Source organism: Pteropus alecto, unplaced genomic scaffold, assembly GCF_000325575.1.
Source record: "Pteropus alecto unplaced genomic scaffold, ASM32557v1 scaffold359, whole genome shotgun sequence".
In the NCBI taxonomy this organism is placed as follows: Eukaryota; Metazoa; Chordata; class Mammalia; order Chiroptera; family Pteropodidae; genus Pteropus; species Pteropus alecto.
In genome coordinates, this window is record NW_006443119.1 from 4,331,894 (window position 1) to 4,354,911 (window position 23,018).

At 37.9% G+C, this 23,018-nt stretch overlaps 2 protein-coding genes across 2 annotated transcripts in view; one reads left to right on the forward strand and one right to left on the reverse strand.

Annotated features, from left to right (window-relative positions):
* The window catches only part of LOC102894700 (olfactory receptor 10J3), a 168,586-nt gene extending 166,080 nt beyond the window's left edge, over positions 1–2,506 (forward strand). Inside the window, 1 exon segment of the mRNA XM_006922926.2 lies at positions 1,563–2,506. Coding sequence (XP_006922988.2) covers positions 1,563–2,506 — 944 coding nt within the window.
* Positions 2,507–10,028: 7,522 nt separating this feature from the next.
* Positions 10,029–15,762, reverse strand: FCER1A (Fc fragment of IgE receptor Ia). The gene is made up of 5 exons (XM_006922927.2): positions 15,708–15,762; positions 14,929–14,949; positions 13,637–13,894; positions 11,775–12,032; positions 10,029–10,268 (listed from the first exon to the last, which is right to left on the reverse strand). Exons 1-5 carry the CDS (start codon positions 15,760–15,762, stop codon positions 10,081–10,083), a joined length of 780 nt encoding a protein of 259 aa, XP_006922989.1. The 3' UTR covers positions 10,029–10,080.
* Positions 15,763–23,018: the final 7,256 nt, after the last annotated feature.

The following is a 23,018-nucleotide window of genomic DNA, read 5'->3' on the forward strand; positions in this document are numbered from 1 at the left end:
CAAAATCAAGGCTGAAACAATCACAAGCTTGTTTACAAATCCTAAAATGCTAGTCTGAAGCCCACCTACCACTATCTTGCTCCATTTAGATATTTAAACTTGTTCATTTGTGGAAAATAAAAAGGAATAACTACTAATACAACTTCTATTAATAAGGGCTTCCTATGTGTCAAGTGTTATGTCAAACTCTTCAAATGCATTAACTCATTTAATACTTACTCATGGCACCTCTGGAGTACTACTATACTGGATTTACAAATGAATTTAAGTAATATGCTTAAATTTTTGAGAGGCTATTGAAGGAATTTATGCAGGAGGCTCCATTAGTAGATTTTTTACAAAGAATGTTATGATAACATTCAGGAAGGAGACTTGGACTTGGACTAAGGTCAACTGAAATGAGGAAGATTAGTTAGGAGACCACTGCAGTCACCATAGAAGATAACGATGGTGGTCAGAAGTTGGGTGTTGGTAGAAAGCATGAAATGGTCAGAACAGAGGGGAGATAATTTCAGGAAGTACTGTCTTCAGGGTAGAAAAGGAAAGGGAGAGAATTGAGATGATTCTCAGCTTTCTGAATGGAGGTAATGGTTAAACATGGTGGGTTTTATCAGAAATTAATATGGATTTAAGTGATGAGTTTAAATCTGCTTCAGTACAGTCTCCAGTTCTGAGCTCATATGGGATGGGGTCATTTCTATCCCCTAAACAATTTGGAATATGAAAAACTGAAGTAAAAAACAGAACATCTGGCATTCCTCTGATTAAATAAATTTAATCTTTGCTCTCACACTAGGAAAAACTATTCCCTACTTGAAGGAATATTCTCAAATTTGTTACATCCTCTTTTCTCCCTTCGGCTAGAATCAAAGGGATATGCTAAACCCCTGCAATGCCTTATCAAACCATTTTTCACAATTTTAAAGGACATTTAGTGTATGGTTTCCAGGAGGAATATCTAGTAGAAGTGATTCCTTTCTAATCTTTTCGTGATCAAGGTGGATTTTAAGTGCAGGGCACAGAAAAGTAAAGTTTAAGATTTAGGGTTCTGGGAAGGAAAAGTCATTTTAGAAACCTTATGGGGCATTTTGTGTTAGTAGTGCATTTTGACAGTGTTGAAAGAATATCAGCCTCAGATACCTTTTTTCTGTCACCTAGGTCACTGTTCCTCATTGGATCTTTAGGAGGCTAATTCAAATGTGTTTTAGGAGGACTATAACTCTGGGTTTCTCTTTTGATCTAGACTCACTTCTTTAATAGATGGGTATTTCTATAAAATCTGTCTTTTAATTTGCCTCTACGTTTCCTCTGAGATCTAACTCTGACCTCAATGCTAGAACCCTAAGGTAACATTTCTATAGTACCAAAAAATAGGGTGAGCAAAGGTGATGACTCTGAACAATTAGCCAACAGCTGAACAGTGATGGATCTTGAGGTCTGGGGCATTGCTTAGAGGATGGGCAGCCTTTTACTGAAAACCTTGGTCCAGCCTACTCTCTTTTATGGTTGACTCATTATGCCTTTCTTTCCTTTGCCCAGCTCTTTCAGGCCCAGACCTTCCTCAATGTCAAAATCGAACTCCACTGCTATGACTGAGTTCCTCTTTGAAGGTTTCTCCAGCTTTGGGTGGCAATACAGGCTTACTTTCTTTGTCGTCTTTCTAACTTTGTACCTGCTGACTTTCACTGGCAATATCATCATTGTTACTATTATTTGCCTGGACCATCACCTCCATACTCCCATGTACTTTTTCCTGAGTATGCTGTCCATCTCTGAGAACTGCTACACTGTGGCCATTATTCCCCGCATGCTTTCTGATCTCCTGAGTCTGCATCAGCCCATTTCTATTCAAGGCTGTGCCACTCAGCTCTTCTTCTATCTCACCTTTGGTATCAATAACTGTTTCCTTCTCATGATCATGGGATATGATCGCTACATGGCCATCTGCAACCCCCTACGGTACTCAGTCATCATGAGTAAAGAAGCCTGTATACAATTGGTATCTGGGTCATTGGTAATTGGCCTGGGCATAGCCACAGTTCAACTAACGTCTGTGTTTGGTCTGCCCTTCTGTAATGCCTTTGTCATCTCTCACTTTTTCTGTGATGTGAGACCCCTGCTGAAGCTGGCCTGCACAGACACCATGGTCAATGAAATCATTAACTTTGTTGTCAGTGTCTGTGTCCTTGTTCTACCCATGGGCCTGGTCTTCATCTCTTATGTCCTCATCATCTCCACCATTCTTAAAATTGCTTCAGCTGAGGGTCGGAAAAAGACCTTTGCCACCTGTGCCTCCCACCTCACAGTGGTTGTCATCCACTATGGCTGTGCCTCCATCATCTACCTCAAACCTAAGTCCCAGAGTTCCCTAGGGCAGGACAGACTCATCTCAGTGACCTACACTGTCATCACTCCCCTGTTGAACCCTGTCATATACAGCTTGAGGAATAAGGAGGTCAAAGATGCTTTGTGCAGAGCCATGGGACGAAAGCTCCTCTTCTCCTAATGAAGAGAGTTTGTAATTTTGATTTCATAAATATGTATTACTTTTAACGCTGTTTCAGTAATGCCTTTAGATAGGGGATCAAGAAGAATAGACTAAATTGAATTGGGTGCCCAAACTGGAGGTTTCCATTTGAGCTAGTTCTGGTTTTCTGTAACCTCTTTCAGAAAAGATAGAAAATGACTTTGCATACAGTTAAGAATGTAATGCACGTTCTCTCACACACATCCCAAGAATATGTTGAGTTTTACAACTCCATTGAGATACAGAACCAAACAGGATTCTTAAGAGCTAATGAACAAAAGATTTTGAAAACACCTTAGAAAGACTTTTTATGTGTGACATTAGGTTGTAGGAGTAATTTGTGCAAACATTTTAACAAGTGAAGAGATGCATACATTTCCTTTTCTGTGGACATTGAAGGCTACCTGCTACTATCCCATAACAGTCTGAAGAAGCATCAAAAGATGGGGTGCACATTTTCCCAGTGAACAGAAATGCCCTAACTGACCATTCCTGGAAATGAAGAGTTCAAATGTGGGAAAGCAAAAACCATTAGCTACTGAAAACCCAAAGAACCCATCCATCTCTAGTTGAGAAGTGTAGGTGAGAAAACGCCAATTGTAAAGGAGAACATGCTGAAAGCTCCAATGCTTCCAACAGGGAAGTGAAAGAGAACAGAGGTTGGAAAGAGCCAAGCAAAAGTATAGCTCTTTTTGCAGGATAGAGCTAAACTCTTTGAAATAGTGTTATGCATGTAAGCACTTTAATTTCTGAATATATTTAATAATAAAAAATCTGAGTCTTGACTGAAAAAAAAAACAAAAAACAAAAACAAACAAGCAAACAAAAACTTCCAGTAAGCTCCTAAGCCTACAGAGGTTACTACTTAGAAATATTTTCTTAGATACTCCCAATTTAAAACCTGAGCTGAAAGCAGCATTTTATGTGTGAGCATCGCAGAATGTGAAAGTGTATGCAAGAAAGGATCCTCAATCCCTCATCCTTCTTTTCCATTCTGGCTTTCTATTCTGAAAGAACATGCATAACCTGACTTTGAAACACAGCTCTTGAAGTCCCCACAGTCCAGCTGATCCCAAGTGGTGACCATGTAGAAGCATGATGTCACTTTGGGAGAGTGTCATGAAGTCTGCTGTATGCTGTGGTTGGGACAAGTCAGTGGAAGTTAACAAATCCTCCATGTCAAGTTTTCATGTCTCACTTTGCAAAAAACACTAGCATGTGAAGTCTAACCAGAGATAAAAGATATCTTTGCCTTTGTGTCCAGATTTCTAGAAATGATAGAGCATGTTCATTTCTGTGGAGATAGTCAGAAAACAGTTATAAAAACTGTTTTTCTTAGTAGTTCTGCTTAATCTAGATAAAGCTAATAGGTAAAGGTCTGATGGCCAGTGGCACATTTTCTTCTATTTGAAGTTGGATTTAGTGGAGGATGTGGTACACAACTCAGATTGTACCCCTTTGGGACCCATGTTCATTCCCTTGACTGCCAGGAGTGTCTTGAGCTGACAGCTCTCAGTTGAGACCCTTTTCAGGAATTGCCCTTGATAAAGAGTTGCCTCCTCCAAAGTCACACCCTCTGCCCAGGGGCAAACTGCTTCCAATGACTTGCTTATTTCAGGTTATAAACACTGGCCTTCTTACCTCAATTTAAGATGTTTAGGAAGGGCTCTCCCAGCTCCAGCGCTTTCATCTGTGAGATAGTTTGAGGTTTTTGTTGAGGCTGCATCACATTTCAACTCTTCCTTCTGCTCTGTCTGCTTCCTTTATTCTCACACAGGTGTCGATCCTGAGAGCACTACTTAATAAACTTGTTGCATTTAAATCTCTATTTCAGAATCTGTTTCCTGGAGATCTCAATTCACAACATTTTAGGATCTCATTTCTAGAACAACAATTGGCAACTGGAGAACCCAAATTTCCAGGCTTGATATAGTCTAATGAAGGCAGAATGCCAGTGGCTCCTATATTTCAATTAAAAAAATAATAATTCCATTCTATCAATTAAACTATATTTACTGTGGCTCAATTCAGTCAACCATAGTTTGGTATTATTTTCTTGGAACTGATTAAAAAATTGAAATATTAATTTTTCTCAGAATCCACAAGAAATAATCCCTTTGTCTTTAAAAATTTGTCTATGAGCAATTTCGATTTTATTGTAGTCCGGTACCCTTACCTTACAGTGAGATCAGTGGTGGTGGGAATGTTGTGGAGATTAATGAAACACCAGATGGGACATGGGCTTAGTAAGTAACTGTCCAGAGCTGGGCAGACAACTTAATGCAGGAAGACAGTACTACTCTCTGAGGTTATCCAGGGACCTTGGTTGGCAGGTGCCTCTGCCATTCTTAATATAAAGCTTCCATTTTGGAGTTCAAGAGATGATCCTATTGTCCCATTTTCCATGTCATGAGAAGAGAGAAAGAACAGGGTCTTTCTTCAAGCATTCAATTCCCCAACTTACTGGCAGGTTGGAATTTTTTTATTTTTTGTCTGAGTTTCTACTCTTGAAGTGGCATGGAAATTTGTCTTCTGTCAGCCATCAGTAGGGAGATACTGACTTGATTTTTGAAAAAAAAATCCCTAACTATTAGGAGTTCATGATGATTTGTGGCAGCCAATTTGGAACAGCAAGTGTGGAAGAGAGAATTTGCTCTATGAACTAGCCTAGACCAATTTGGTAAGAGTTTGGAGGTAACAGAGGAGGCCCCAAGGGTGAAGCTGGGGTGAATTATTTCTATTCTAACCATCTGTATAACATACATACTCACTCTCTGGCATGGACAGAAAATATTCATGTATATTAAAATAAAAATGTGCATTTTTTATAAATAATATTTTTATTTATAAATGCCATATTTTGGGGGTCCAGGAAATATCCAAGCCCTAACTCTGTGTTCCACATTCCCTACTCAGCAGGGATATATGAATATCAAGAAGAAAATAGGTAGAAATAAATGACAGGCACAAGTCTTAGACAAATCTGAAATTCAGATACACAGACTAGCACAGTGAAGGGAAGGACCAATGTGTGAAGGATAAAGGGGAAAAATTCACACTGGTGAGGAGGGGGAAAATGGCATAGATGATAGAGGCTTTGTTCATCCCTCTTTTGACTAAATCGAAATTGTGATAGAAACACAGAGCAAACAGCAAGTAAAGTAGCCTGGGATCTAGATGAACAGAAGTACTAAACTGGGGAGAGAAATAATTACTCACCCTGCAACAGTAGAAGATAGGAGAAGGCAAAGACATGAAGCTGCTCAGTCTCAAACAACTAAGTGGGACAGAGGCTACGGCAGCCACAGCCGGCAGCTCCAGACACCACTTAAAAGGGCCATGTCCACAAGCGGACTTTTGCGGTGACGGACCTGCTCACTCTGAACATCAGCACTGGGTCAGCTTCATGATGGGCTCCAGGGTCTTACGGGGGAATATTGAGTGGTTGGAATGAGAACCAGAGGTGAGGCTCTCTCCTGGGCAGAAGTGCTGGCAGTATCCATTGTTCCTCTGTTGAGCCCTTCCCGCACCCAGTGTTTGGAGGCAGTGCCACCATAACTGAAACGTCAAATTGGATAACAGAGGTCACTCCATGCAGAGGATTTCCTGAAACTCTTCTTCCCCCAACTCGCAGACCCACTCAAGCCACAACCAGCTGTGTTCTCAGTGAGTCCAGTGCACCTTGCTGAGCAGTGCCAAGATTCACACAGGTGGCAGCTGGCCTCAGTTTCTGGTGTGGATTCTTGAGGCCACTATAAGCACAGCATCTGTGGATTGCTTGTTGAATCTTAACAGGTGGCCCCGGAGGGGCACAGGCAGGGGCTAAACTTGGCCTGCAGCTGAACTCCTCAGGATTGTGCCACTGGACACCTACTACACAAAGCCACACTAATAATACTGGGAGACTTAGGAGCTTTGCCCAGTACGTAAGGAAACAGACACAGGAAGGTAGCCAAAATGGGAAGACAAAGAAGCAGAAACCCCAAGCAATCTAACAGATGTAGAGTTCAAAACACTGGTTAGAAAGATGCTTAATGAACTTAGGGGAAGAGTAGATGAATTCAGTGAGAACTTTAATAAAGAGATAAAAAAACATAAACATGGAAATGAAAAGTATAAAAGGGAACCAATTAGAAATGAAGAACACATTATCTAAGATGGAGAGGATATTAGAGAGAATAAACAGAGTGGATAAAGAAGAGGATCGAACCACCAGTAGAGAAGATAGGGATGCCAAGGACAATTAGAATGACAAGAAAAAAGAAGCTAAGACTATAATAATAATTTAAGGAGCCTCTGGGACACTATTTACTGTAAATATCTATGTCATAGAGGTATCTGAAGGAAAACAAAGAGCTATTTGAAGAAATAATGATGAAAAACTTCCCTAACCTGGTGAAGAAAATAGACATACAACCCCAAGAAGCTCAGAGTCCCAAGAAAGAGGGATCCAAAGAGGCTCACACCAAGATATATCATAATTAAAATGTCAAAGGTTAATTCAAAAAGAGAATCTTAAAAGCAGCAAGAGAAAAGCTGTTAGTTACTTAAAAGGGAGCACCCATAAGAGTGGCATCTGATTTCTCAAAAGAAACTATGCAGGACAGAAAGGCTTGGCACAAAATATTCGACGTGATGAAAACCCAGGATCTACAACCAAGAATACTTTATCTAGCAAAGCTGTCATTTAGAGTTGAAGGACAGATGTAGAGCTTCCCAGACAAAAATAAGCTAAAGAAATTTATCAACACCAAGCCAGTATTATTGGAAATGTTGGAGGGACTTCTTTAAGAAGAAAAAACATGTATCAAAAACATACATAAAGAATGGTAATAACTATATTCCTATCAACAAGTATCTCAAATGGAAAAGAATTAAGTGCTCCATCCAAAAGATAGAGTGGCTGAATAGATTAAAAAAACAAGACCCCTACATATATTGCCTACAAGAGATTTATTTCAGATTAAAAGACACACACAGCCTAAAGGTAAGTGGATGGAAAAAGATATTGCTTTAATGGAGCTAGAGAGTATTGATTTGAATGAAATAAGTCAGATAAAGACAAATATTGAATGATTTCATGTACATGTAGAATCTAAAGAACAAAATAATCAAAAGCAACAATGGAAATAAACTCATAGATATAGAGAATATTTTGAGAGCTACTAGATGGGAGGAGGATTGCGGGGACGGCGATAAAGGGCAAAGGGATTAAGTCATACAAATGGATAGTTACAAAATAGACATGGAGATATAAAATGTAGCATAAGGAAAATAGTTAATAATGTAATAATAAATATGTAGGGGGGAAAAGGAGTACTAGACTCAGTGGGGTGATGACTTTGTGAGTTATGTAGATCTCTAATCACTATGCTGTACAACTAAAACTAATATATTATTGTATGCTAACTTAATTGAAGAAGAACACATTGAATTGTACAATGTAAATGTAAGTAATTAATTATTATATTTCAATAAAGCAGAAAATTTCACCCTGAAGCTTCTTGGGGAACGCTTTCGTACCTGGATATTCACCACATCGGAATCGGGTTTTCAAGTAATGAATGACAAAATGTCTGGGCTCAGATGGAGCTTTGAGACATCTAGTCTAATCTCCTCTTTTTACACAGAAGAAATGGAATCTCAGAGCCTGGCAAGTAATTCCTCAATGACACAGCTAGTTAAGAGCAGCTTTTTTAAATTAAAAATAATAATAATAATTCTAGGTTTGTGCTCTACTCATGGCCCTCGTAAGCTTGGAGTAAAAATAAAAAGGGAGATGAAAGCGAATTTTAATATTAAAAAGAAACAGAAAATCCCTTAGAAAATATATCTCAAGCTGTTCAAGTCTGGACTTTCTATCCATGTTAAATGTCTTTTCAATCTTAACTCTGAGTTATTTGGCCTCAGGCTAAATAAACAAGTACGTAACTTGCTCTCTAGCCTGACGTACAGAACACTGTGAAGGAAGATATTGTTAACTTGGTCTCAAGGTCCCTGTAATAGATCTTTCCTTAAGGGCAGGGGAAATGACTAAGGAGACTCCTGTGGGGACTCTTCCTGGCCTATTTTTGCAGGAAAAATCTCTTCACCATTTATTAGGCTTATTTACATGAAGCCAGGTGACAAGGCTGTTCATGGAGAATCTGGTCATTTCTTAATGTCTCTGAAATTTTTTAAAAAGTGGAGAGTGTTCAGAAGGTTCATACCAGATACCTGTGTTAAAAAAAAAATCTCCAGTAATTTATTTATGGTTTATGGCATAAAAACATTTTTTAGGAGAAAATGAGACTTGTCAGTATCATGGATATTTACAAAATTTCACTCTAGAGTCACTTCTTCCTTGTGTTATTTATTGTCCTAAAATGTAGCTAAAATATAGGCACTCTGATCTCCCATTGACTGTTGTGCAATCATGGTTAGAAATGACAATATATTGTCTCTCTTCCGTAATGCTCCCTCAAGCATCTAGTAAAATTATTCATAGGTGGAGGTGGGATGGGGTGGGAGAGCAAGGATTGGGTTTCATGCATGCTACAAGGACCTTTAAACCTTTGCAATTTATAGAGAACTTCCAGATACAGGCTCTCACTTAATTTTAGAAGAACAATAGGTTGACAGGATGACTATTATCATTCTTATTTTAAAATGAAATACTGAAATACATGGAAGCGTAAGTCCATTTTCTCACATTGCAAACCTAAAACATAGAAGAATGAGGATTTGGATCAATTTCTTCCCATGTATATTTTAGTTTCTTTCATGGATGGCTTTATAAGACTTAGTCCCATTCACTCCATGAGAGAAGCCTAGGCCTCCAATGAATGCTGTTGGGAAAACCAAATCCAAAAATGTCTAGATCTTTTGTCTGAGATTTATTCAGTTCTGGATTGTTTTCAAAGCTGAGAGTTCTGATTATTATTATTCACTAGAATTTCTCCAATATGCTATAATAGGATATTCAAGATACAAGTTTGGGAGGTTTTAAAGGAATGAAACAATCATAAAGGAATCTTAGACTGAGCTTCATACCTAGATCTTATGGCTCAAGGCTGCCACAGATTCTCCCCAAGAACAAGAAGCTCATGGATAATAAAGTTGAAGAGAGAGCATAGAAATGATCAACCTCACCAGCATTCTACATGTCTTCTCATTCCTAGCTCATATGTACAATTAGAATATTTCTAACCTGGAACTTTGTAGTTTTTTTGCCTCTAGAAGCAAAAACAACACAAAACAAAACAAATGAAAAAACTAGCAATTCTCAAATACTTAGAAGCATCATGTTTTATGGTTTTATAATTCTATTTGAATTGTACTTCTTTCACAGATACTAATAAATGAATCTATACGTTCTTTTACCTATTTAACTGATGTTTATTGAGCACTTACTATTACATGCCACTTAACCAGTTTCAGTTGGTTTAATGAAGAAGTTCTGTAAAGCCTTGAGCACAGATCTTTCCATGTACACGGTGAGTTGTGTTTGATAAGTGAGAAGCAATTGCTGATGTTGGAAAGAAATTGTTGCAAATGTTTCTTGAGCAATGACATTAGTTCTTTTTGGGGTCTGTCTTGGGATGTGGGTCCATAAGTTTGTTGCCTTTTCTGGTCCTCTTAGTCTTCAAGAGAAATGTGAACTGCTGCTGTGTTGAGATAAACAACCTAGTGTCCACAGCAAATAAAATCACCACCAACAATGGGATAAGGAATTGTAGCCAGTAGTAGTTGCTTTGGTGAGCTGTGGTGGGATCTAGATGCAAAAAGAAACATAAGTCAAATTAAGAATTTAAGAATAAGGTTTGAGGCTTCATCTTCCCTAAGAGAAGGGCCCCTCATGGTCTTCCATCTTCTAGCACAATAAAGCATCCATTTGCAGAAAGAAAACACTCCTATGTTTGGTTTCCTCAGACTGTGCTCCCTGGAATCCTTGGAAGTCCCGAATATTTCCCCACAGCCCTTGTCTAACGATTCCTCTAGCCAATGTGCCCAAGGGGGAAGATTATGAAAATGATGACCCCTTTCTTGGAGCTGACAAGACCCGTCTCCACATATTATTTGCTGGTGGAAAGGAGGCAGAGAGCTGAGGATCACTAGTGTCTTATTAATCAATCAATCAATCAATCAATCATTTCTTGCATGCCTATTGGGTGAGATGAAGATATTGGATTAGATCATTAAAGTTTCCTTCCATTTTCACTATTTTGTGATTCTGTTACTTTTTTATAAAGTACTGCTTTTTGTGATTATTCTAGAATTATAGACCCACAGAATATTAAAGCCAGAAATCACTTAAAGATTGCCTAGACCAGTGGCTCTCAACACTGGTTACACATTACCATTACCTGAAAGAGTTTTCAAAAATACTTATCCCAGACCTTATCCAAATCAATTAAATCAGAATTTCTCATGATGAAATATGGACATCGATGTTTTTTGGTTCTTCAAGTGATTCTGATGAAGTCTAAACCAAACCCTTTATTTTACAGATAAAAATACTGGAAGCCCAGTGACAATTAAATAGCACTTAGGTATCAAATTAGTTAACAGAGAACTGCCATTAGAACTTAATTCTGGCTTCTGGTCTCATGCTTTTGTAAATGTTAGCATGAACCAAGTCTGCAACTCAAAGTCTAATTTCCTTCTTGTAAGGTAAATATTTCAAATGCTCCTTTTCTTATATAAAGTTTGAAAAGAGCAGTCTTTTTCATTGGATATAGAGGCAGCCCACCTGCCTATCCTTTCCTCATCAAGTCCTCTTTCTCTTCTCCCAAGACACAGGAACACTATCTGTTGATTTCCTTTCCCAGCCCTCCTAGGCTAGAATGGACTCTTCAAGCTTTTCACAAGCTTTTTCCCTTAAACTTTGAAACTCCTTTTCAATTTAATAAATGTGTGTTCTCCCCAAGATCAGCAGGTGACTTCGAGATCAAAACTAATTGCAACCTTTTATGCTTGGGTAGTGGTTAACAGTTTATAAAACCATTCCACAAATATTACCACATTTAATCTTTGTAAAAATGCCATAATGTGATCATGTATTGCTACTGCCATTAAACAAATAAAAACTCTAAGACAGAGATTAAGAGATATATTATACCCTAGGTCTCTCCATTGCAAGTTTAGTACACATTCCAATGTATCATAGCTGCTCCCATTCTACAAGCTGCAACTAACTATATCAAGCAGAGATGTTATCTCTCCTTTTCCCTGCTATGAGGTTATTCCCTTACCTTTACCAACTCACCTTTTTTTACAGTAATCTCAAGGGGATCAGAGGTATAGTTTATCTGCCAAAGTATGCCCTTGCAGTAATAGGTGCCACTGTCTCTTATTGTGGCATTGGTAATGGAGATGTTGTGGTTTTCATACCAGTACTTGAGTGCTTTGCCATTCTTGTAGTAAATCACCTTGTAGACATTTCGATTCATCCAACCATGGCACCTGATGAGGAAGGACTCACCCTCCAATACCACATCAGTAGAAGATTGAATGAGCAGCCAGTCTGAAAAGCATTTATTGTGTTATTTATTTAACAATGAATGAATAGATAGATTATAGATGGTAGATAGATAGATGATAGATAGAAGATAGATAGATAGATAGATAGATAGATAGATAGATAGATAGATAGATAGATAAAATAAATGAGGTCATACATAGAGTGTGTGTCAGAAAACATTGTTTATCATTAATACATTTCTTGGCTCATGAAGTCAACAAAAATAATGCTTAGAGCCTGTCTTCTTTTGATAAATCCTTGCTTCTCCTGAAAAGTAAGTCTGGGGCCATAAAATTTCTCTGACATTTCTGCTGAGCCTATCGTTGGAATTCCCTTTAGCTCCATTGTTGTTAGTTTCAGCTACTAGGGGGAAATAAATCTATTCTACCTAAGATTTCTAAGCCTAAGAGAGTATCTTTTATATCCTCTCTTACTTCATAGGGACTTCTCAGTTTTACTATTAATCTTAGTGGGCCCCAAAACTTCCTCAGAACATTTTATATTATTTGTGTAATTATTTAATATTCTCATTTTCATTTGACTCTATATTTCAAGAGGCTAGGGGCCAAGTCTGTTCCTTACATTATATACCCAGTGCCCAACACAATACCTAGGCATTGGTAAGTACTCGACAGATATTTTTCAGTAATGAGTCAGCAAAAAAAAAGTCAGTTTCTATGACTAATATCATTTTAATAATTGAAAAGCATTCACCAAATAATTTAAATTAAAATATGTCTAGTTTGTGCAAACATTTTATTTAAGAGAAATGCTTGAGGATTTTTTCAGAAACTATTCCAAAGAAATAAAGGAGATGTTCTACACTTCTTTAGTTTATATTGGGAACTTGCATATGAATGTTGAAACATTGTTTTTCACTCAAGAGAAAAACATAAAGTATATACACTTAAAACTAATATAAAATAATAATGAATGTCAACTGTAATTGAAAAATTAAAAAAATTAAAAAATAAAATAAATATATTTTTTATTTTAAAATATAAAGTAAAATATGACAATAACCTAGCTATTCAAATGAAATCATTAGTTTGTTCATTCAACATTTACTAACTAACCCACATATGCCTAAGCATGCTGTGCTAATTGTTGGCAGTAGGAAAGTGATAAAGATGAAGCAAACATAAGATTTGTTTCTAAGTAAAAGTAGAGAACTTGAGGAATGTACACAGATATCTTTCAAAATGAAGAGAACAACCTAACATTCAGGTTGTTGCACATGGAAATTGCAGAGCAAATCTTTAAATCAAACCTTTTGATCCTATTTCAAATGCAGCTCTTTGTAATGTTCATGTATCCAACGTGCCATTGACCATATAATACACATCTGCACTTATATAGGAAAGATAGTTAGAGGTGAAATAGAATAGAAGAATAACATTGGGAGGTGTTCAAATATTGAAAGAAAGCAGAAGAAAGGCAAGCAGACAGGAGTAGAGAAGGAAGAAGAGAGATCGACGAGTTTTGAGTAAGAGACTCAAAGTCCCACCCTGGCACCCTAATTCTTGGAATAACTTACTTTTTCCCAATCTTCAGATGAGCCATTCCTCACATGAGAGAATCTACATTTTCTTAGCCTTGGAACTTACCACTGAAGACTTCTAGATACACAGGTTGACTTGGGATAAGATTTTTGTTCCAACATCTATATTCCCCACTGTCTTGGAATGTGGCATTTATGATGTCCAAACTTGGAGTTGTCACTACTAACATGGTATTGTTGTGAGTCCACTTAGTGGAGTTGACTTCAGGGGACTTGTTCCCGTTACATGTAAGAGTCACATTCTCTCCTCTAAATATTCTATTCCACGGGGGATTCAGGGACACCATAGATTTCCAATTGGCTTCTAAAAGATCAAATTATGAAAAGAGATATAAAAGGGAAAACAAGATCATTGAAAATTGTCTGGGTTCCAAAGTACAGACATACCAATAGTCAACCAATGATCAGTCTACACTTGTACTGCTGGTAATGAGACCCTATCCTGATTTCTAGGGTTAAAAGAAGAAAGGAACTTTTGTAGCCCCCACCCCAAAACTCCCAACCTAGGGAGAAAAACAGGACACAAATACAGGATATTAAAAAACAGACGAGCAAACAAATTTACTATGTGATGTACTATACTCACTTTAATTCTCTTGATTTCAATTTCAGAATCTGTAAATAAGAGCTGCAATCTCTTTTCAGGTGGAGACAATGTCTGTCATATTCAACCATAGCTCAGCACAATGGCTTGTATATTGAATGGATAAATGAGAGAATAACAGATAAATAACTGTATATGCAGCAACAATATATGTCAGTTCTGGAGGGTAATGAGAACCACCAAGAGGATTGATTTTAAAAGTCTTCCAAGAACAAAGAGATGTGAAATAAACTTGAACTAAAGTGGTCAGTTCAAGGAAGCGATCAGGTGGTAATGAGGAAAGGGTGATGCCATCAAAAGAGGACCAGACTTGGACCCAAGGGACTTAGTTAGAATCCAGTTTTTTGTTAGCTGTGTAAGCTTCAGAAAATCACTGAATCTGAGTTTCGGCATCCTCAGTTATAAAATGGCAGTAATAATAATGATAATGATGTAAGAATTGAATGAGATTATGTGATAGTGCCTGGAAGAGAGACTGAAAGACACTTAAATGTTCAACAGATATAGTTGTTGGCATAAAAAGAAAAGATGGTGACTTGAGAGAATAAATTGGTATGTAAGAAGATATTGAATGGAAAAAAAGAAGGAGAACAAGGGAAGATGGAAATAGGAAGTGGTTAGAACGGGAGAAGAAGATTCAAAATCATTAGAAAACAAAGGAATAAAGGGAAACTGTGGAGAAAGTAATGCCTAGACACATTGAAACACTGAGGGAACACAGAAAGAGTACTCACCTGCTGACATGCCATCTGGAGCTGCAAAAGTCCAGAAATGATAAGTTAGTGTATATACTTAGCCTTCTGAAGCTCCTGAAGAGAGTTTTTTTGTTTTATTTTTGTTTTGTTTTTATTAAATTTATCAAGTGACATTGGTTAATAAAATTATATAAGTTTCAACTATACAATTTGATAATACATGATCTTTATATTGCATTGTGTGTTCACCACTCAAAGTCAAATCTCCTTTTGTCACCATGTATTTGACCCCGTTTCCCACTTTCCCTCCAGTATCCACTAAACTGTTTGTGTCTAGGAGTTTTTGTTCATTTGTTGCTTTCAGTTTTATATCCCACATATAAGTGAAATCATATGGTTCTCAACTTTTTCTGTCTGACTTATTCTGCTTAGCATGACCACCTCAAAATTCAACCAATTTATCACAAATGGCAATATTTCATCTTTTCTTATGGCTGAGTAATATTCCATCGTGTGTGTATGTGATCCAGGCAGATAAGGCTCTTCTCCTTTTCCTCTATCCTCCTTTCCTTGCCCTCTGGGAGATGCCAGAGCAATTGCAAGAAACCAGGCTTTCAATTCAGCTTCTTCCTTAGATGTTGCTCAGCCCAGTTTCTTCTGCTCTCCAGCTTGTCTTCACTACAGAATCTCTGGGAAATGTCTCATGATTTGTGCAAAGCATAGAACAAGTCACTACTAAAACTGTCGACATTCCCAACCCAGCTGCTCCCCAGATCCATTTTGGCTCCTCCAAAAGGAGTAACTGAACCTTTACTTACAGAAGAGCAGTAAAGCTATCCACAGCAGAGCGGGGCCTCCCATGGAAGTAGACATCGCCTCTTAAAAGTCTGGCCCCAGTCAGGTGCAGACTGAGCTGCAAAATTCTAGGGTTTTAATATTGAATGAAACCAAAAAGGAGAAGGAAATGTTGTCTGTATCATATCTAGTTAACTCATCAGCTATGCCTGGGTTTGCCTGCTTCTCTGAAGATAATATTCAGAGTGGTGCCTAATTGGGCAATTTTTTAACAGCTTAACACGACACAACTTTATTGTCTTATAGTTCTGTAGGTTAGAAGTTTAATGTCTTTCACTGTACTAAAATCCAGGTGTCAGCAGGACTGTATTCCTTTCTGGAGAATCTAGGAAAGAATCCAGCTGCTAGGGGTTGCAGACATTTTTATTTTATTTTATTTTTATTTATTTATTTTTTGCCTCATAACCCCCTTCCATCTTCGAAGCTAGTAATGACAAGCTGAGTCATTTTCATTCTGCCATCTCTCTGGTTCTTTCTTTTCTGCCTTCCTCTTCTGCCTGTAAGGACCCTTGTGATTACATTGGGGTCACTCAGCTAATATAAAATAATTTCATTTCTTTTTTTAAAATTTTTATGTTTTTAATTTTAATTATAGTTGGCATATAGTACTGTATTAGTTTCAGGTGTACAATATGGTGATTAGACATTTATATAACTTATGAAGTGATCAATCTGATAAATCCAGTACCCATCTGACACCATATACCATACAATACTACTGACTAAACTCCCCATGCTATACTCTGCATCTCATGACTATTTCGTAACTACCAATTCATAACTCTTAATCCTCTCCCACCTTCATCCATCCCTCCATTCCACAATGTGACAACCATCAAAATGCTCTCTGTGTTTATAAGCTTGTTTCTGTTGTTTGTTTGCTTATTCTGTTCTCTAGATTCCACATATGACATTTGTTTTTCTCTGTCTGACTTACTCCACTCAGCATAATACCCTTTACGTCCATCCATGATGGTTCAGTGGCAAGATTTTATTTTACTTTATTTTTTTATGGCTGAGTAATATTTTACACTGAATATATATCACCTCTTCTTTATCCATTCATCCATTGATTCTTCCAGGATCCCTCTATATCTTCGCTATTGTAAATAATGCTACAATGAACATATAGATTTATATGTCCCTTCAAAGTGGTGTTTTGGGTTTCTTTAGATAATTACCCAGAAGTGGGATAACTGGGTCCTTCTTTGTCTCTTGTTATAATCTTTTTTAAAAAGTCTATTTTTTCTGGTATTAGTGTTGCTACCCCAGGTTTTTTTGTTTGTTTCCATTTTCAGGAAACATCCTTTTTCATCCTTTTACATCCTTTTGATCTGAAGTGAGTCTCTTGTAGGCAGCTCTTTATCTGTCCTTCTAAATGATAGCTATGCTGTGTAATCTTGATTGTAGGTCTGTACTTTTCATCACTTGAACATTTGATACCAATCCCTTCTTGCCTGCCATGTTTCTGTTGAGAAATTAGCTGATGGTCTTATGGGATCTCTCTTGCAGTTAATTAACTGCCTTTCTCTTGCTGCTTTTAAGATTCTCTCTTTATTTTTAACCTTTGACATTTTAATTATGATGTGTTTTGTGCGAGTCTACTTGGGTTTATCTTATTTGGGACTCTGCACTTCCTCAGCTTGATGTTTATTTCCTTTGCCAGGTTAGGGAAGTTTTCCATCATTGTTTCCTCAAATAAGTTTCCAATTCTTTGCTCTCTCTTCTCCTCTGGTACCCCTATAATGCAAATGTTGGAATGCTTGGTGTTGTCCTGGAAACCCCTTAAACTATCATCATTTTTTTTTTTTGTATTTATTTTACTTGTTACTGTTTTGTTTGGCTGTTTTCTGCTACCTTGTTTTCTACTTCATCTAATCTACTGTTAATTCCTCCTAAAGTATTCTTCATTTCAGTTATTGTGTTCATTTCTGACTGGTTATTTTTTATATTTTCTATCTTTCTTTTTATGTTTTCTGTCTCTTTGTTAAAGTTCTCACTGATTTCATCTACTCTTCCCCTAGGTTCATTAAGCATCCTAATAACCAGTGGTTTGAATTCTGCATCTGGTAAATTGGTTGTCTCTATTTTGTTCAGCTCTTTTTCTGACAGTTTGTTCTGTTCTTTCATCTGGGACATGTTTCTTTGTCTCTCCATTTTGGCTATCCACTTGTGTATCTTTCATTGTATTACGTAAGGCTGCTACATCTCCTGGTCTTAGTAGAGCAGCCTTATGTAGTAAGTGTGCTGTGAGTCCCAGTGGCACATTCTTCCAAGGTCACCTGAACTGGGTGCTCCAGGTATGTACCTTTTATTGGTTGTGTGTTCCCTCTTGTTATAGTTGGGTCTTGTGTGCTGTTTGCTCATCAATGGGAGGGATTGACCCTCTGGCTGATTGGTTGTGCACACTGGCCATGACCAGTGGAGAAACTGTTGTTCAGAGGCTGACCCTATAGAACAGGATTCACTTTAGCAGGGCTCAGGTGCCTTCCCTGTCTGCTCTTTGGCTGTATCATCCTCAAATATGATCCTGGGTGGTGCTCCAGCTCAGACTGAAGTTGACCACGGAGCATGAAGGCCAGGGACTCTTGGGAGGGACCCCGCCTCAGGCTAAGTTCAGTTGCAGCCTGTGCCCTGTCCAGGACCACCTGGCATGAGCCAGTAAACAGTCCACAGATGGCTGTCAACCACATTGGGCTTGGAAGTGCCTCAAGAGGCCAAGCTGCAAATCAAGGCTAGCTGCCACTAGAGTCAGGCTTGGAGTGGCTCAGCAAGAGGTATGGGGCACACTGAGGCCAGGTGCTACTTGTTCAGGTTTTGTGAACCTTTGAGAAATTTTACAAAAGTCCACAGCATAAACTAAGACAGAAGTTTTGTATGGAAAATCCATTGAAAGCAGCTTGGGTAGGCCTGTACATTGGGAGGGGCAGGATATTAGGGAATCACCAGGGTGAGGTGACCAATTTTAGCTACATTGACAGAGACTCAGATATAGCGTCTGCCTGAGTCTGCAAGTCAAGTGTGTGAGGGCTCAACAAAAGAACAATATCTTCAGCCTGCACTTCTGTCTGGGAGAAAACCACCCCTCCATACCTTGTCCTGAAGCCAGACAACTCAGTTCTTTCCTGTATGTCCCATATGTCCCTGATGCTTTTCAAGCTACTACCCCAGCCCTGGAGCTCAGCATGAGTGAGTCTGTCACTGAGTAAGTACATATGTGTAGGCTCTGTAAGAGGAAAGTCTGCAACTCTCTCATCCCTCCATCTCACTCAGTCACAATCTCCACTGGTTTTCATGGCCAGAAATTGTGGGGATTTCTCTTCCCAGTACTGGAACTCCCAGCACAGGAACTCCCCATCACTTCCACCTCCAGGAAGAAAAGGGGGGTCTCCCTGCCCTGTCCCCAGCCCCTGGCGCAATCTGAGTAGTGAGCTTGTATCTATAACCAGTAGTGCCACCAGACCCAGTAGCTAAAATATCAGCAATTTTCCAAGTCAGTTATTAAACACAGCCGTTATAAACTTATAGTATGTTATATTATAAAATAAAATTACTACAGCCTCAAAACTTGCAAAAAAAAAAAAAAAAAAGGAGCCCTGTGTGTGTCAGGGACCCCTCAGTCTTCTGAGAAGATCTCCGTAGCCAAGATATTTTCCCGATTCTTAATCTCCATGCAGGTGTGGGACCAGCCAGTTTCCCTCAGCCCCTCATACTGTCTCTGCCCCTCGTGCCAGTCTCAAGGTGGCCTCTTCTATGTGTTTCCAGTTGTAGGACTTCTGTTCAGCTAGACTTCAGGTGACTCCCAATAATGACCGTTCTGTAGTTTAGTTGTAATTTTGATGTGGTTGTGAGAGGAGGCAAGCAAAGGTCTCATTCTATGATATCATGTTTTTCTTCACAGACTCTTGAATTGTTTATTGAATTAAACATAAAGTTGCTCCGCATAAATATCTAACCAAAGCTTCCAGCTTCTATGAAATTAGAAAATATGGGGCTAAAATTCTTCATAAATAGAAAGTTTTAGAAAAAGATTAGTGACTGGTCCCAGGTCATGCAATATTTTAGTTAGAGATTTTGAAAAGTACAAGTTGCTTGTGTTAAGATCTGAATTCAAATACTCCTAGCATTTATGTGATTAAGGTTTACCTGTAATAAAGGGGCAATAAAGATATCCAGATCACGGGGCAATAATGATACCCAGATCACAGCTTTATTGTGAGGTTTAATAAAATAATAAATTTGTAAAGTGCATTACACAGCATCTGGTATGTAAAAGATGCTCAATAAATATATCTTCCCCCTTCTTTTTATCACTATTTTTTAAGAACTCTTAGGAGAAACATGCATTTCAACTGAGTTATGGCAATTGATAAACTACATAAGATATTTTATTTGATAACTAGTATCTTATGCCAGCATAATTTATGTAAACGACCTCACTCCTAGACATAGTCATGAAGAAGAGAACATGATAAGAAAGAATAGAACAAAAAAAGTTGTTTAATGGAGATTGGGAAGAGGAAGAGAAAGAAGTTTTTGAGGTTTGTCAGAGGCCATTATTTGAATACCGAAATCCTGGAAGAGACAGAGACAGATTCTAATTTACCATTTTGTTGAGAGTTTGCACAGGAGGGAATTCTTTTTCCTTAGGACAGTGATCCTACGATCAAATTGTCCTTCAGAGACAATCATTTTACTGTGACTCAAATAGTCATTTTAAAGGCTTCCTCATAAGTCTACACACTGTCCAAATATCTCCTACTTGTTTGAAAGGCAGAGCAGAGCTCACTGTGAGGTACTATTTCCTAGTTTGGAGAGTATAAACTTTGGAGTTAGAGAGACCACATTCATTTGTTTCACCATCCTAAAGCTTTGCTTCTGTGTCCAGCATTGAAAGGAAGGTAGTGTTTTGGTAGCAATAATGGCAAAGATTTAGCAAATTCAACAAAAGCAGTTCATTAAATCTTAAAAACAAAACAAATCATCTCCATCTGCTCCTGAAAATCAATCAGAACCAACAACAAACCAACAACATCAACATCAGAAAGAATAAACCATACTCTAATTCCCACAGTATACAACAACAGGTACCCAAAGGAACACATAAACACTAATTTTAAATAATAACTCCACTCTATCCTGATATAACTGGTTGATGTACCAGTTGAATTCCACACATCTTTTACTTTATAAAAAAAAAATTCTCCAAATTTTATATCCACTATTTGAGCAGAGTATGCTGTTAATATCTTGTACTCAGCCCATCAACATCAGGATCATGTACTCACTGAGATCAATAGAGTCAATCTCATTTTACTGCTGGATTCTTATGTGTTCAACAGTCATAAACAACATCTATATCTGTAAATTGTGACCTGCTATTGGTTCTCGGAAACCTTGATCTACATTTTTCTTTGTAGCAATGGTGGAATGAAGCATAACTGGCCATGCATGAACTATATGGCCTATCTACTGTGAGGTGTCCAGAGAAAAAGGCTGTTGACAGAAACTTTTGTGATTTGGGATGTGCTGCCAAAGGAGGAATCAGTACAAAGAGTGTCTTGATCTTTGTGTCCTTCTCTAAAAGGGAAGCTGAAAGAAAGGCCGAACTATTGGCTTTTTCCTCTCAATATTTGGCAGATCCATTAAAAATAAGTTAAAATTGAATATGATATGAAAGAGCAGAATCGCTGTCTGCTTATAGTGTATATATACCTGATAAATACTGATCTCTCCCCAAAGACTAAATACAAGGCTAAGTATGCAATATGCCTTATAGATTTTGTTCTTCCCACCAACTTTATGAGGTTAATGAATGAGGAAACTAAAGAGGTTAAGTGACTTGTTCTAGGACATGCAGCTGCTAAGTAAAAGAGTTAGGATTTGACGTGGGCAATCTGGCTCATGACCACATCCATATAATATATATCCTTATTCATACAAGCTACACATTGTACTTGAAGTTCACATGAGTTCATAGTCCCCAGACAAAAACTCCTTGTATTCCAAGGGATCCATAATCCACAAATAGAAAATCATCGATCTAGTCCAACCTCTTGTTCTACAATTGTTTTTGATTTTAGGAGGTGATTTCTCAATCTTCAGCCATGAAGCGCTGTTGGCACTATTGGCATATTAGTTATGTATATTTCATAGATGTGCCTAAAAAGAAGAGAAAAGAAAGGAAATTCTTTCCTTTTTATTCTAGATTCGTAGAGCCAGGAGGATATCAGCTCCTTATGACATCTTGAACAGGAGTCTGCTCAGGAAAGAGCACTCAATAGTGGGTGCCGATTGCCTGGTGGATTTTCACAATAGTGGCACTAGCTTTAATACATTTTTATTTTTTGTCTTGACCTGAATAGTTATCTGCTTTGGGTAGATCCAAAAGAAATAAATGGAAACTCCCAGGACTCCTAAAGCAAATGCCATTCAGAAAGAGATGACAGGGATTATACAAGCTACAACCTTGGGCATGAACAGAAATCTTCCCCCAAGAAAAGAAAAATAAACTTCAAGAAACAATCAATCCTAAAGATGATCCTTTCCCTTCCATTTTAGAGGCTAACTTCTTTATATCATGGAAGAGAAAATCAGTGGAATTCTTCACAGAAATAAAGATTGGAATGGAGATAGGTACAAAATATATTTCCAGTACCTGATTTTAATAAAATATGCTATTGCTCAAATTCAAAAATGACCACACTATTTGAATTTTACAAATTATTAGAGCTAGAGCTAAAATCCTACAGACTGCTTATAGGCAAGTCCTGTCAGATATCCAGTTAAAGGATATCAGTGGAAGTCCAGAAGTCAAGGGGCCTAGGTTAGGTACATAGTCATATTCTAAGTGCACATAAAAATGCAATAGACTGGGAAAAGTTTTCTAACTAGTGTTACAATTTTGGGGTATCTTTAAAACAACAAAATACTGAAAAAGTTCCTTGAATAGGTCTCCTAAAATTTTTCAAGCCTTGATCACTGACTGAGCCTAATCTATATTGCTTTATAGTCTGTATTGTGGGCATCTGGGACATCGAACTCCCTGTCTTTTAGATATATAACCAACCATTCACTTTCCAGACAAGACATCTTTGTGGCATCTTGTAGTTAGGGAGGAGTCCGAACAATAAAGTATACTCAAGCAAATTCACCATGACCTTTGCCTATAAACACTATGATTCAGCCAAGAAACCTAAGGGCCTTGGACTTGTTTTCTTGCCTTTGAACATATACAGAAGTTAGGTGAGATGATCTTTCATTCAGAATGGGGA